Genomic DNA, 14,236 nt, shown 5'->3' on the forward strand with positions numbered 1-14,236 from the left:
CCACTTTTCAAAAAGCAGCGTCTATAGCTCTGATCGCGTCGTTGCACGCGTCAATACATCATACATGTTCTTGTCGAAAAACTGTTGTCCTAGCTTGTGTTTGCATTTTTAAGGGCCAGGTGGTCTCTTTCAACATGGATTATATGTCATACATGTTGCAGCTACAACAAACAAAGCTTTTCTATGAATATTGATTATTGGGCCATGTGAGATGTAACTAATCATAAAAAAGAATTTCTTGCATTTGTAATGCCCTTTTTTTTTAACCTCACTTTAGCTGCCAGCATAAACACACGGGGAAAGTAGACTCTGTTTGTGTGCTTGTCTTTTACATGCCCTTCCTTGCTTTTTTTTTTTTTAAAGATGGCCGTGCTACTAATGGTACCTCTCCACTCCCTTTGTCTGTTCATCAGACACACGCTGCTCTGCCATCGCTTTGTTTTCACTCCCCTCTCCTCCATATTTCATTCAATAGGTAGTGCATCTATTCTCGGCGCTCTCCCTGCTTTATCACCTCCTGGCTGTCAAAACATAATTTTCTACTGTTAAAACCCCCCCGCCAGAACCTTCCAACCTTCCTCGCTCCACCTGTGGACACCAATTTTCCCAGTTGGGGCCGTCAGAAGCATTAAGGTGACCCTTGGTGAAATGGTGCGCATTATTAAACCTTTATTCCACCTCTGATGCCCTTCTTGCCAGGCTGTTGCTTTGTTGGTTATGCTCTTTAAATCCTCTGCTCTAGCAGAAAACCGAAAGCAACAGGCTCTCCAATATGCGACTTTTGGGCTTGACAGTAAATAGCATGAACCGTGTGTCCTAATCAGTTGATTGCTTTCTCGAACAATCAACTGCCCCCTACTGTTCGGTGAATTTTCTTCGTTCTGATGAAGCTTTTTCATTGGAATATCTAAACACGACCTCTGATAATAACAGGTTGAGAGCATTACAGGAGATGGGATTGAAGGGTTTGTTTCCTTCCTGACGGCCTTGACAGCACACTGTGTATCTCCGTGGGTCTCAGCCTGCCATACTTTCCTCATCGGGCCACGGTCTTTTTTGGCACTGAAGTGGTCGAAAGTGCTCTCATTCTCAAATCATTTGACCCAATCACAATTACCCAGGCACCGCTCGTGATTTGAAACCCTGACTGGCACTGCAGTGTTTGAAAGTCAAGTGAGGCACAAGGGCAAGCGGACGCAGAACGCGCTGGGCAGAACACACAACTTCAGCCACAATGCGTCTCGCTCCCTCGTCTGGTTACAGTTTTCTCCGTGGAAATGAAACCAACATTTCCCATCACTTTGCTGTTTACGTTTTATTTCTTTTCTTTGTCATTTTTGTGGCCGTTTACCGCAAACACTTCTCTTCCCCCCCGACGGCGCCTCACTCACACCGTCCTCTTCATCAATGCCGCGGCGGTGCTGTCCAACACGGTTTGTGATTGCTTGGCAGATGCCATTATCCTGGCATTATATCTTCACAATCACATTATCCATTCAGCACAGCTGGGTACTTAGTGAGGCGGGACAGGTTAAGCACAGGGCCCGAGGGGAGCGAATCGACTGAGACCCACCTGCAGCCTAATGCTGCCACCGTCCTCTGCAACGAGCCATTTCACCAACAAAAAAACCTTGTCAAAAAATAAAAAGAATAGAAACGCCGGTGGCCTTTCCTTTATCCATCTAATGTCTCCATCCTTCTCTCTCCTCCGCGGGCTCTCCCCTCTCACCGAGGGTCTTTTATTGTTTTTATTTTTATTTATGTTTCATCACTCCTAATCTCCCGAGCCCGCTGCCATCATCGCCGCCACCACTGCCTCAGTCCTCCCAACCCTCCTTCGGTCTGTCTCTCCTACTGTCTCAACCCCCTGAGCTCTCTTCATACCCACTCAATCCACTCTCCCCCCTCATTCCTATCCCTATCCCTTTCCTTAAGTTTAATTGAACCTTTTTTGGGGGGTTTGCAGCGTTTGCAGTGAATGCGCCTTGGTTTTATTTGCCTATAACTGCAGGGGGGGAGAAGGGGGAATGGGGGGCACGCTGTATCTCCCCCCTTGAGCCCGGCAGCTGGTGATGACGGTGGGGGCGTAGGGGTACGTAAAGTGCGGGGATGCGTGGAGAAGAGGCGGGAGAAGAACTGAGTGTGTCAGCATGGGTTACTGGCACAAGGCTGAGCTAGCACGGCGGTCGCAACTTACACACACACACACACACACACACACACACACACACACACACACACACACACACACACACACACACACACACTACAGTCTTCCCGTTTAGCTAGCACAATGTGCGTCCCCGCCGTGTAAAGAAACCGTAATATTCAAAGTTTGGCATTTGAATAAATTAGCAGATTCAGCACACGCCGCGCCATTGTCTACTGACACAATCGGTCGACATTGAACTCAATCATGTCGCTGTGTCTTTTTGTTTGCACTTGGTTGTTTATTTAGCTGCTGTTGTACACTGACAGGTACTCAAAACGAGAAAGGCAGCGAAACATGACCATACAAATATTGGTATAAATATGAAGAAAAAAAAAAGATGTTGCAGAGTGGTAGAATGTTCGGCATTGAAGCTTGAAGCCTTTTTTTTCTAATTCCTTATGATTTGCATTGATGGTTAAATATTGCCTTTTCTTGGAATACCAAAGGTATCAATAGTGAGTCAGTGAGGACATTTGTATGAATGTCCATTGGATGACTATGAATGATCTGAATACTGCATCTCGCCATAGTGAATGACCAACACAGCCAGGCTCAAGGCCATGTTTAGTAATACTTTACCACTGTGTGTACTATGTACATGTATAGCAGGCATACTGAAGCAATGCACGCAGATGATGCTGAGGATGATGATGAGCTTAACATAGTGTTTTCCCTACACAGTATCAAGGTTGAGAGAAACAAGTAACAAATGGATACGAAATAAACTTGCACAAATCCTATAATAAATGCCAAATGTTTTTCCAAGTTTAATGTCTCAATATGTTCATTATTTATTGGCAGCCCTATAAGGCGGCCATATGCAAGAGAGGGAGTGAGAGACGGAGACGGAGACGGAGAGATGGAGAGAGAGATTTACGAAGAGACGCAGGAGTATGCAGCTTTCGTGTACTGCACTTTCCTCCCGAGTGCCAGGCGACAAAAGGATGACAAATCTAAGCGTGGCTGGTCGCTAGTCAAGCGGCAGAGCTCTCAGACAGGCAGTAGGAGAGAGAGAGAGAGAGAGAGAGAGAGAGAGAGAGAGAGAGAGAGAGAGAGAGAGAGAGAGAGAGAGAAAGACACACTGATATACAAAGAGGGAGGGAGAGAGAGAGAGAGAGAGAGAGAGAGAGAGAGAGAGAGAGAGAGAGAGAGAGAGAGAGAGAGAGAGAGAGAGAGAGCGAGAGAGAGAGAGAGAGAGAGGAGGGGGAGTTGATGGTCCCCTCTCTTTCAACCCCAACTCCAGCCCTACCACCACCACCAGCACTAGCACCACCTTAACTGCCGCCACCACCACCACTTAACTCTGGTCGCCAAGGCAACATGCCTGGAGGGCACTCGAGAGAGGCGTCATCATCACTGACAAAAACAACAGAGAGACATAGATAGAGAGAGAGACAGATAGAGAGATACAGAGAAAGTGAGCGTGAGAGAGTGCAGGGGAAAGCAAGTTAGATGAAGTGTGTGCATGAATGAGAGCTGTCAAAAGAGAGAGAGAGAGAGAGAGAGAGAGAGAGAGAGAGAGAGAGAGAGAGAGAGAGAGAGAGAGAGAGAGAGAGAGAGAGAGAGAGAGAGAGAGAGAGAGAGAGAGAGAGAGATGCTAAAGACCCCCCCCCCCCCCCACCTTGAGATGCAACCCCCGAATATTTCAGAAAGTGTGGTTGACCTTCGGGGACATCACTGAGATTGTATAATGAATGTTAATTTAGCACTGGAGGTCATTGGCATAAATGGTAGGATTTCCCAGTTTTAGTTTTTACAAAAGCCCCCTTGAACCCTCTTCATGGATATGAATATCCCTGATAGCAATCCCACCAAAAAAATGAGTTTATTACAAGAAATCAAATTTGCAGAGTTAATCAAACCATGTCTAATGCCGAATATTTGCAATTAATTGAGCCCATACTGGGGGCTACCATCAGAGTAGATAGAGTGGTTAAACTACCACCAGCTAAATTAAACAGGTTAATTAAAGTCTCTCCATTTTACTCTTCCTTCTCGCTTACTCTTTTTTCCTTCTCACTTTCTTTTTGCTATTAAGCTTCCAACCGTCCCCACCCCATGAAGCACACACGCACACGCACTCTCTCTTTCACACACACACACACACACACACACACACACACACACACACACACACACACACACACACACACACACACACACACACACACACACACACACACACACACACACACACACACACACACACACACACACACACACACACACACACACACACACACACACACACACACACACACACACACACACACACACACTCTAGTGTGGCCGGGGGCGGGGCTGTGGAGGAGATGGACAGGCAGGCACATCTTGTCCATCAGAGGGCGGGATTGTAGCGGCTCGATGAGCAGCGCGTGGCTGGTATTGTGATGAGCAGCAGGTAGACGAGGCTTGAACATTTTAACTGGGATCCTGCGGCTAGGAGGTTTTGTTCCGGAGCGGTGCAACCTCCTCCAACATCATACCGATCAAATCTGTTCATTTTCAAACATTGTTTTATCGTATCCACGGCTTTGTCCATGCTTTTTCTTTCAAACAGATTTGACAAAACGGAATATTGAACATTGACTGTAAAGTGCGCCTTGTTACTACAAAAGTGCAAAGCTATTTCGCCCGCGGAAACATCTACCAAATGGGACGCGTCGCGATGGGATTTGAGTTACAGAACACGTAACCACCCGAAGTTGCATCAAATCCTCCATTCCGAAGGTTATTTTTGAAACTTGAAAAGCCATCTCCAACCGCTGGGATGTTGTGAGCGACCCGTGGCTGCGGACAGAAGGACTGGGAACGCGGCGGCAGCAGGAAGAGTGAAGAGGGGCTACGGAGGGATTATGGCTCTCGCCACGTTTTCTCTCAGCCTTGTAACGCTCGCGCTGACAAACTTGCACCTGTCGCGAGCCAACAACCGGCACGCGGTGTACTGGAACAGCTCGAACCTACAGTAAGTGGCTACGCGTTCATCAGTGTTGTTAAGGGACGTTAACCACAGCAACTATTAATGTTTTAGTTTGAATGGCCAAAAAAGTTCACTGTTGCGACCGATTTCACATGTAGCCTACCAGGTTGGCAATCTGGAATATATGAAATAGAAGCACAAATTGCAGTTTGCCTAGGCGTATTATTATCATTTCCATAATCCTAACCTTTGATAAAATAATATGACTTCATATGACTCTTGGAGTGGGATGCAGTCACCGGGTTTCATGCATTCCACACTATCTTATCAATATTTGATTTATGACACAGCCTGAGCCATCTACTTCACACTAATGGGTGTTTGTGCTAACATCATTGATTTCCGTATTTGTATGCTGCCTCTCAGTGGCATTATCTCCCCGTAACCCTATCTACTATGTGTTCACCAACACAATATAATGCGTGCTGCACATAATGTACATGGTGGCTTACATTTGCATGGACGTGCACAGCACTTAAAGGGCATCCTCATGATTGCTACACACACACACACACACACACACACACACACACACACACACACACACACACACACACACACACACACACACACACACACACACAACTCGCTCCAAGTACACCCACCCACGTGTACCCACCAACAAACACATCTCCTGGTCCATTGTTGGACTGGGGGTCTTGTAACAACAGATTGGTTGCCTGGGGTGAGCTCCCACTAGTCTACCTACCTCCCCCCCTCATCCCCCATCATTCCTACCTGTGAGCCTCTGCCAGTCGGCCTGCAGAGGGCCTGGGATCGATGTGGACTCCCCTGCCTTTGTCTACTCATTAGCTAACAATGAATCTCTCTCTCTCTCTCTCTCTCTCTCTCTCTCTCTCTCTCTCTCTCTCTCTCTCTCTCTCTCTCTCTCTCTCTCTCCTAACTATATATATGTCCATTGGTATTCACCACTTCACCACAGACAACACATCGTCTCTCCAATTGCCTCTCTCCGTCTCACGCTTATTTTCTCGCCCATTTGGTTCCATGTCTCAACAGCCCGCCCGGCTGTTCTTTTCTTTCATTCCCTGCATTTCATTAACACACACACACACGCACACACGCACGCGCGCGCGCATATATATATATATATATACACACACCCCACACCACCACCAACACTACCCCTCCCCACATCTGCCCCCAGCTCCTTGTGTCCACACAAAGCAACAGCCTAGACATGATGTCTATGTACCTACAGTATATAGGTACAGTCTCCTCTCCGGTCTGAGGGCCTCCCTCCGGCGGTGAGTCATTTGACGCAGACCGCCCCGGTCGACGCGTCGCTAACCCTCCTTTTAGTAGAAGACTATCAGGACGCCGTGAGGACGGCAGAGGGCACATCCACAGCCCTCCCTGTTTCTCTTATCTGGGAGCCCGGTTAAGCCCGTCTGTGTGATATGAATGAAGAGCAATGCATAATGGATGACACGCCGACTCTCTCCGCCAGTTATTAGTATTGTAAGTGCGTGTCCGGTGAGTGCTGCAGAGATAGGCAGGGGGGGTGTCAGAATCCGTATTATACTTATCTGTGGATTTAGTAATAATGCATCTGGTGTGAGCTTCCTGTACCCGGAAGGCCTCGCAGAAAGGCGGCGGTAATAATTATGTAGTTTATCAGGCAAGGCCAGTTTGTATCGTTAATGCCGCATTGATACACATGTATTCTTGAAATCATGAATTCAAAGATTTCCAATACTCCCCGAGTGATGCGCGTGCGTGCGTGCGTGTGTGTGCAGTGTGCACATGTGTGCGTGTGTCTGAGTGTGTGTGTTTGATGACGGAGACGCAGCGAGGGTGCAGTTTTTTGCTTGCGCACGCTTGGGTGCTGGAAGAACCTCTTCCTCCTTCACCCCCTCTGATATAAAGCAGCTGTAAAATAATGCAAAAATTGACCCAGTTTGCAGGTAGCAGACAAATCCTCCGAGGCGCTGGCTAGGAATACAGATGGGCCATCCAGCTCCAAAAGGCTCCAGTCCACCGCCGCCCCCGAGAAACGGACAAAGGGGGTCTCGCGGAGTCACCGGATTCTGCTCTCATTCCCCCTCGTTCCGTTTTGTTTCGTGTTTTTCTCTGCGTTTGAGAGAGAGAGAGAGAGAGAGTGAGACCCCTTCCTTAAACACCAGAGAGACAAGAGACAACAACAAGAGAGAGAGAGTTTGGCCCCCAGTTGGTGTAAAACTCCCTGCAAGACCTTTTGCTTGCTTTACCCTTGAACATCGCCCCCCCATCCCCAGATGTTATGGCGTTGCGCCGACGCAGACGCCGAGCAAGATGTTACCGGGAGATGACACAGTCGCGGCCTGGGCCGCGACTGTGTCATCTCCCGGTAACATCTTGCTGCCGTCTGTTAAAAGTCAAAAGGGACCGCCACCGAACACGGCGGATATACAGTGGCACTCGGCTGTTTGATCTCGCCCACCGGTATCCTGAAGTAAACAACGCCACATGGCAATACGAATGTCTCGCCTCCGCGTCGGACATTGGGGAGACGAGTGTTGTCATTAACGGAGCACCGGAGGTGCGGCCCCGGGGTGTGGTGAGTGGCTGAGTCCATCCCCAGTACGGCGCCCCTATTAGAATGTGTTGCTTTGGGCTCCTGCTCGCAGCGGCACGCTCGGCCAGCTCGTTACAAATGTCCCCGTTAATGGCAGGAGAAACCACAAACTCACACACACGCATGAACACGCACACAGACACGCACACCCACACAAGTGCGCACACACACACACACACACACACACACACACACACACACACACACACACACACACACACACACACAGAAACACGCGCACACACAGAAACACGCGCACAGAAACACAAACGCGTGAATAGACACACACACATAGACACACACAGACCCACACAGACGCACAAACACGTGCGCAGACACACACACAAAAATGCACACACACACACACACACATGCTCACATGCAGGTGCACGCGTGTTATTAAACCATCCAGCATCTGAGGCCATCTGCCAATTAGAGGGGGAGATGTGGAACATCTTGAGGAGCTCGTTGGAGCAACGGTGCGGTGCAGGTTGCCGATCTGCCAGCGCTGTCCCCGGCTCCTGCCACCCCCACCACCCCCGGAGTGGACCGACCCATCAGGCGTCTGACTCCCACGGGTGGCTCTGAATCCAATGGCATAATTGGGCGCCTTATGCCGGCATGATCAAAACAACATTGCATGGCCTTTTAGAGGCTAAAACTACCGTTCCCTTGTCAACTAAATATTTGCTGTATGGCTAACGGCACACCAAAGGACTGGGGTATAGGGTTTCAGAAATAAATAGGGACCCGGTGTGCATCTAGGAGTCACGTACCGCCCACCTTACTGCCAAATGCTCTTTCTCCTGGACTAACAAGATCATTTTCAGTCTACTCTTCGGGGGGCAATCGTCAGAAGGGAACTGCTTTGTTTTCATTTTGGCCGACCACACGCTCTGACTCTCTTTTGAAAGCCGAAATTGAGTCTGTCAAGCCGGCCGATATCAAATGAAGAGGGGGGGGGACACAATAGGCCCCGTTTTTGGCGCGCTACATTCGGTGTAACAAAATAAATGATCACTTTGACAAATAGCTTAGCGGAGAGTTGGAGATGCTGCGGCCCCCGTGATCAATGCTGAGCCAAGCTGCTGTCTGCCTCAACAGGCTCATTAACCACCAGGTCTGTCTGGGTGGCGCTTTGAAGGAGCTGCTACACTTGCAGGTGGTCCCTCGCAGGGGGGTCCCAAGGGAGCCCTGGCAGCCCCCAGGGAAAAGTTTGAAGGGTATTCCGAGATTTCATTTTTTTTCACACGAAGGGAAAACTTTTACTGCGAAATGATGACCAGGAGGAAAAAAAAAGAGCCGGAGATATATGGTGGGGGGGGGGAAAAAGAAGGCATGACGAATGCTTTGGAGAGAAAGAGGGTGTGGGTGTAATAGAGACCAGGTGGAATGATGGAGAGGGTGGTGGTGGGGAAGAGGAAGTCTTTAAGGAGAGGCTGGTGCAGGAGGAGAAAAATGATGGAGTTGGCTTAGAAGCCGGGGAGGCCACGACGAAACACGGATACGCAACTCAGGTTATTTTGGTTATTTTTGGGGGAATGTTCCAGCTGGTGCTTGTCCGTGAGTGAGGTGGTACTCATGGGAGATGATCCATGCTAATGTGGACACAGGCGGGGTCACTGATGTGGATCATTGCTCAGAAACAATACACACTCCTCCTGTCCGCGTTTAATGCATTGCCATAGAGCGGCTGGCGCGGGCAAGGATTTGCAGGGCGATTACGTGCAAGGCTGTCCGCTCGTGGCTGTATCCTGGATCCGTCTCAGTGATTTTTCGATTATTTCTTCTATTCTCTTACATTTCACAACAAGGATGTTATGCATGTATGTGTGGGTTTGAGTGTTGTCGAGCATGCATCTGTATGCCCTATAGGTGTATTGTCATGCAAAAAAGAAATCAGCTGCACTCTACCATGTGTACATTGCACAGCTTGGCCACCAGCGACTAAATCTCCTGCAAGTAAACAATACTAAGACATTTTTATGTGTCATAAATTTGCCCAAGTCCATGTTTAATGAATGCATTGTCAAATGGGTAGTTAACCTTACATTATTACCCCCGAGTATTGTGCAATATATCTGCACAAAACGTATTAGCTGGCTAATTAGAATAGTTTTTCTTTTAGTAGCCCAACATATTATGCTATGAGTCACACAAATGGACAGAAGTGCTGAATAGCTATTTAATGGTTGATATTGATCCGAGGGTGGGTGTTTTGAATCAATACATTTTATATGGTGTGGGAAGGCAGTACATACCTTGGCCTTACAAAAACCGGAGAAGGTTGCATTGTGGGCAGCAATCAATCTCAGTGCATCAGGTGATCAATGTCCGAATGCATTTTTTATTTGATCTCACGACGTCCGTTACTCGCCGTGATGCATTCTGAGGAAAAGCTCGGGCAGGCTGATCCAGGGCAGCCTCGGAACGGCACGCCTGGTAATGGATTATTTCCGTCGTGTCCTGCGTCGTGTTCTCCATCGGCCCGTTTAAAGGAGCCGCTGATAAAAACTATAACCTTGCCAATCTCATTGCAACATATATTGACACGTGTGTGTGTATTAGTAATGCATGTCAAATGACACTTGATATACAAATGAAGCACAAAAATGAAACACAATCAAGCTTCTAATCTTCACCGATCGGGTTTGAGAACTTTTCATTTTGCTATGAATAAAAGAGGCACCACAGAAATTATGAAATGGCAGAGATATCAAAACAGAGCTGGGTCTGTCTGGTAGCATCGCATAACCTCAAGGCTAAGTCTGTCTGAAAATGATCGTCAAAGAATGGCCTCCTTTTGATTGGGTTTTAAACACAACCAAATGATATAAAACAACAAGCAAGACTTCATCACCCTTACCAGTCTAATTAAAGATATTTTAGCTGTCAGAGACACGTTAATAGTCAACATTTGTTTTTAAAACCACTTTAAGAGGGGATTGGCATCTGGCTGGAATGCTTTTAAAATCTGGGACAGGGCGATTCATCAACCCAGAGTTAATAGACTGAAAAGAAAAGTGAGCTGTGCAAAGAAATCAATTATTCCTCTTCATAAGTATTTTAACTCTCTCCTTGCTTATTTTGCTTGCTTCTCTGGGCTCTGAAGGGGAACATAATGAGAGAGCGGGCGGAGAGCAAAACCAAATGGCCGCTGAAACGATGTCAAACACCCACGGTGACACTCACTGCGACTGGGGACAAATTGGACCATTTCGGCCGACCGTCCAGCTGAGCAATGTAGCTCAAAGACATTCCCACCTCTGTGGTCACAACACCTTTTGGATTGGTTGCCAAAACCACCGTTTGTCCAGTGTGGAAATGGGATTTGGTTTGAAGCCTGGCGGCCGGCCTCACCCTGCCCAGCGTTGTTATTCTCCAGAAGTGGTGTGGTGATGGCCCATCATGTTGTCTCTTCATAGTCCCTGGGAAGAGCGAGTGCTGGGGGACTCACCTCAGAGCTACTGTAGCTTTGTGCGGTGGTGGAGTGTGGAGGAGGGGGGTTCGTGGCTGCGCTGCATGGGATGCCTTCTTATAAAGAAAACAAAGGCAGGCCACATGCCATCAAAAGGCATTAGTATTCACATGCGCTCCAAGGTTATAGAAACTGCACTTAACTGGCACTGGGAACCCACAGGAGATGGTCCGGATCCCAGGCAGGTAGAACCAATTTTAGACTCAATGATTTGAATGCAAATGCTTCCTACAAAGAGGGCTTTCCGACTTCCAAGCGGTAGCTCCACAGCACATTACCCTGGCAGCCTGCACCTAGGTGCTCCATACCCACTGGGAAATTACATTTTGTCCTTTGATGGAAAAGCTGCCATATTGGTAAAAAATATCAAAGCTAGTGATGGACGTGGGTGGTCAATGGATGGAGACCAGTGATAGGTGAAATGGATCCTGCTAGGCTACATGGTACTGGAGACTCACGCTCAGCGGCCTCACCAGTAGGCCACAGTAATTGGTTTTCCTATCAGAAGACCTCTTTTAAGGTATGACAGTTCAGGTTGCATTTTACAATGACCAAAGCTATTATCAGGAAAAATAAGAAGGGTCCACAAAATAAATCCGGCGCAAGCTTGTACTCTCGTTCTCTCCTTGTTTTCTTTCCCCCGCCTCGAGAACGATAAAGGTCCCTCCCCAACCCCCTGTATCCCCCCCCCCTAATGCTCTGGGGTACTTACAACAACAATAGTCCCTACAGAGAACTGTACTTACAGCTCGCACACTGACACAGCGTGGCTTTCCTCCGTCTCCGTCTCGGGAAGCGAGAGAGCGACCCTGCTCTTGGAGCCCAAGTGTAATTAAGCATTCTGTCATAATTGAGACTCCGCCGAGTGAAGATGTAATGTGGAGGCGCTTTTGGCAGCCGTTTCCTCCGTAATGAGAACGTTCGCGGGGAAAATTGAAATCACTCTCTTGAGCTCTGCGCACTCGGAATGACAAAAGTAATTTTACTCATTGAGGGGCAGCCACCGCCGCAATCCAGAAGTTTAATGTGTCATGCTGAGCTGTTCCCGGGAACCTTTAAATCAGAACAAGGCCATGCGAAACAGTTCCATTACTCGTGTGATATCCAAAGCCTTTAGTGCCTGCGAAGTATGATGTAAGTGAGTCGGACAGGCGGTTGTCACCTGGGGGCATAAAATATAAGTTTTACACTCATGACAAGGCATTAGGAGCGCGATGGAAAAGGCATCGGCTGTTCAGGATGGCCAAACTCCTATTTGCGAGATATAGTATGTGGTGTTCTGGGTGAAATGGCTCTTTTTAAAGCGTGCTTACCCTTGGAAAAGGAGTGTTTGTTCAGGTAGAATGTGAAGGTGGCCACACCTCTGGTCCCCACACTCGGAGGGGCACCTCCACCTTGATGGGCACATTAGTAATGCTAATAATAATGACATTCATAATAAAGCAATTGTTTGTCTGTGATTCAACTGTGACATTGACACAGAGCCCCTGTTGTCGCTGCCATGGTGTTTCCATCTCCTTAACCTCATCATTTAATCAGGTCTCATGTTGGCCTGCATCAAAAATCTATCTGGAATTAATTTGCAGCCTTGATGTGTAAATTTGGTTATGGTTAATACATGAGCTACGGCAAATGCATAATCAGGCCTTTCTACTCACACACGTGCACACGTGTTAATCTCGGTGTTACACCCCTTGATTTATATGGACAATACGTGACTAGTCTCCACCATCAATGGGCCATCACCTTGGGGGTGATCTTCTCACACACCCAGACACAGACAACCATACACAGACACACCATGACACAGAGAACCAGACAGACAACCATACAGACACACCGACACACGACACACACAGACGACCATACCCAGACCACCCTAGACAACCATACCCAGACAACCATACACAGACAAACAGACAGACACGACAACACCACACACACACACACACACACACACACACACACCCACACACACACACACACACACACACACACACACACACACACACACACACACACACCACACACACACACAGAGACAACCAGACAACCAGACACATGCAACCATACATAGACAACCATATACACACCACACACACACACACACAGAGCAGAACACACACACACACACACACACACACACACACAACACACACACACACACACACACACACACACACACACACACACACACTACTTCTACACACACCACACCTACTACTTCTACCACACACATCTATATCCATATCCGTTATTTGGCCAATTGGAAAATAATTGATATTCATTGAAATTCATTCATAATTTGTCAAATGTCAACCGAATTTCGCTGTGTCTAAATTTGGAGATGCATATCTGTTCTGACAGAGGACGAGTCATTATTAGTATTTTTGCGGAGGCAACGTTTTATACATGCAAAAGCGATACGCCTTGTTAAAACAGTCAGAATCTCCCTTGGCTATGGGCCAATCTCTCGTGGTTCTCTGTTTGTGGACGCATACTGTTCTGCTCGGTTCCACCGCTTACAAGAGGCTCAGGGCAGTGTAAGCCCGGCGTATGTGCACGCATAACACGTGAGAGGACAGAATGTATCCATTCTTCCATTCATGGGTGTGTATTTTGTAAGTGTGCACACAGCTGAGAAAGCACTGCTATAAGACTTCATATACCGTGCACACCTATATGTATCAGTCCATAAGGCTTTCCCGCTGGAAAGGTTGTTTTGTGCTCCTTCGCGTCTGAAACCCGAACACAGACTTACAGAGAGACTCCTGATAGCCCGGATCCTCGACACATGCTGTGTGTGGGCGAATGGAATATCAATGTCCTGCTGTCAGTATGTGTGTGTTCATGGGGGTTTGGTTCTGTTCAAAGTGTTTTTCAACACAAAAGTGTGTGTGTGTGTGTGTGTGTGTGTGTGTGTGTGTGTGTGTGTGTGTGTGTGTGTGTGTGTGTGTGTGTGTGTGTGTGTGTGTGTGTGTGTGTGTG

General features: G+C 47.8%; 1 protein-coding gene across 1 annotated transcript in view; it reads left to right on the top strand.

Annotated features, from left to right (window-relative positions):
- The first annotated feature begins 4,525 nt into the window (after window positions 1-4,525).
- efna3a (ephrin-A3a) overlaps window positions 4,526-14,236 on the top strand; it is a 62,191-nt gene continuing 52,480 nt past the window's right edge. Inside the window, exon 1 of the mRNA XM_030348007.1 lies at window positions 4,526-5,177. Coding sequence (XP_030203867.1) covers window positions 5,068-5,177 — 110 coding nt within the window. The 5' untranslated portion in view covers window positions 4,526-5,067. The remainder of the gene's footprint in view (window positions 5,178-14,236) is intronic.

The sequence above is a fragment of the Gadus morhua genome, chromosome 22 (assembly GCF_902167405.1).
Source record: "Gadus morhua chromosome 22, gadMor3.0, whole genome shotgun sequence".
NCBI classification, from domain to species: domain Eukaryota; kingdom Metazoa; phylum Chordata; class Actinopteri; order Gadiformes; family Gadidae; genus Gadus; species Gadus morhua.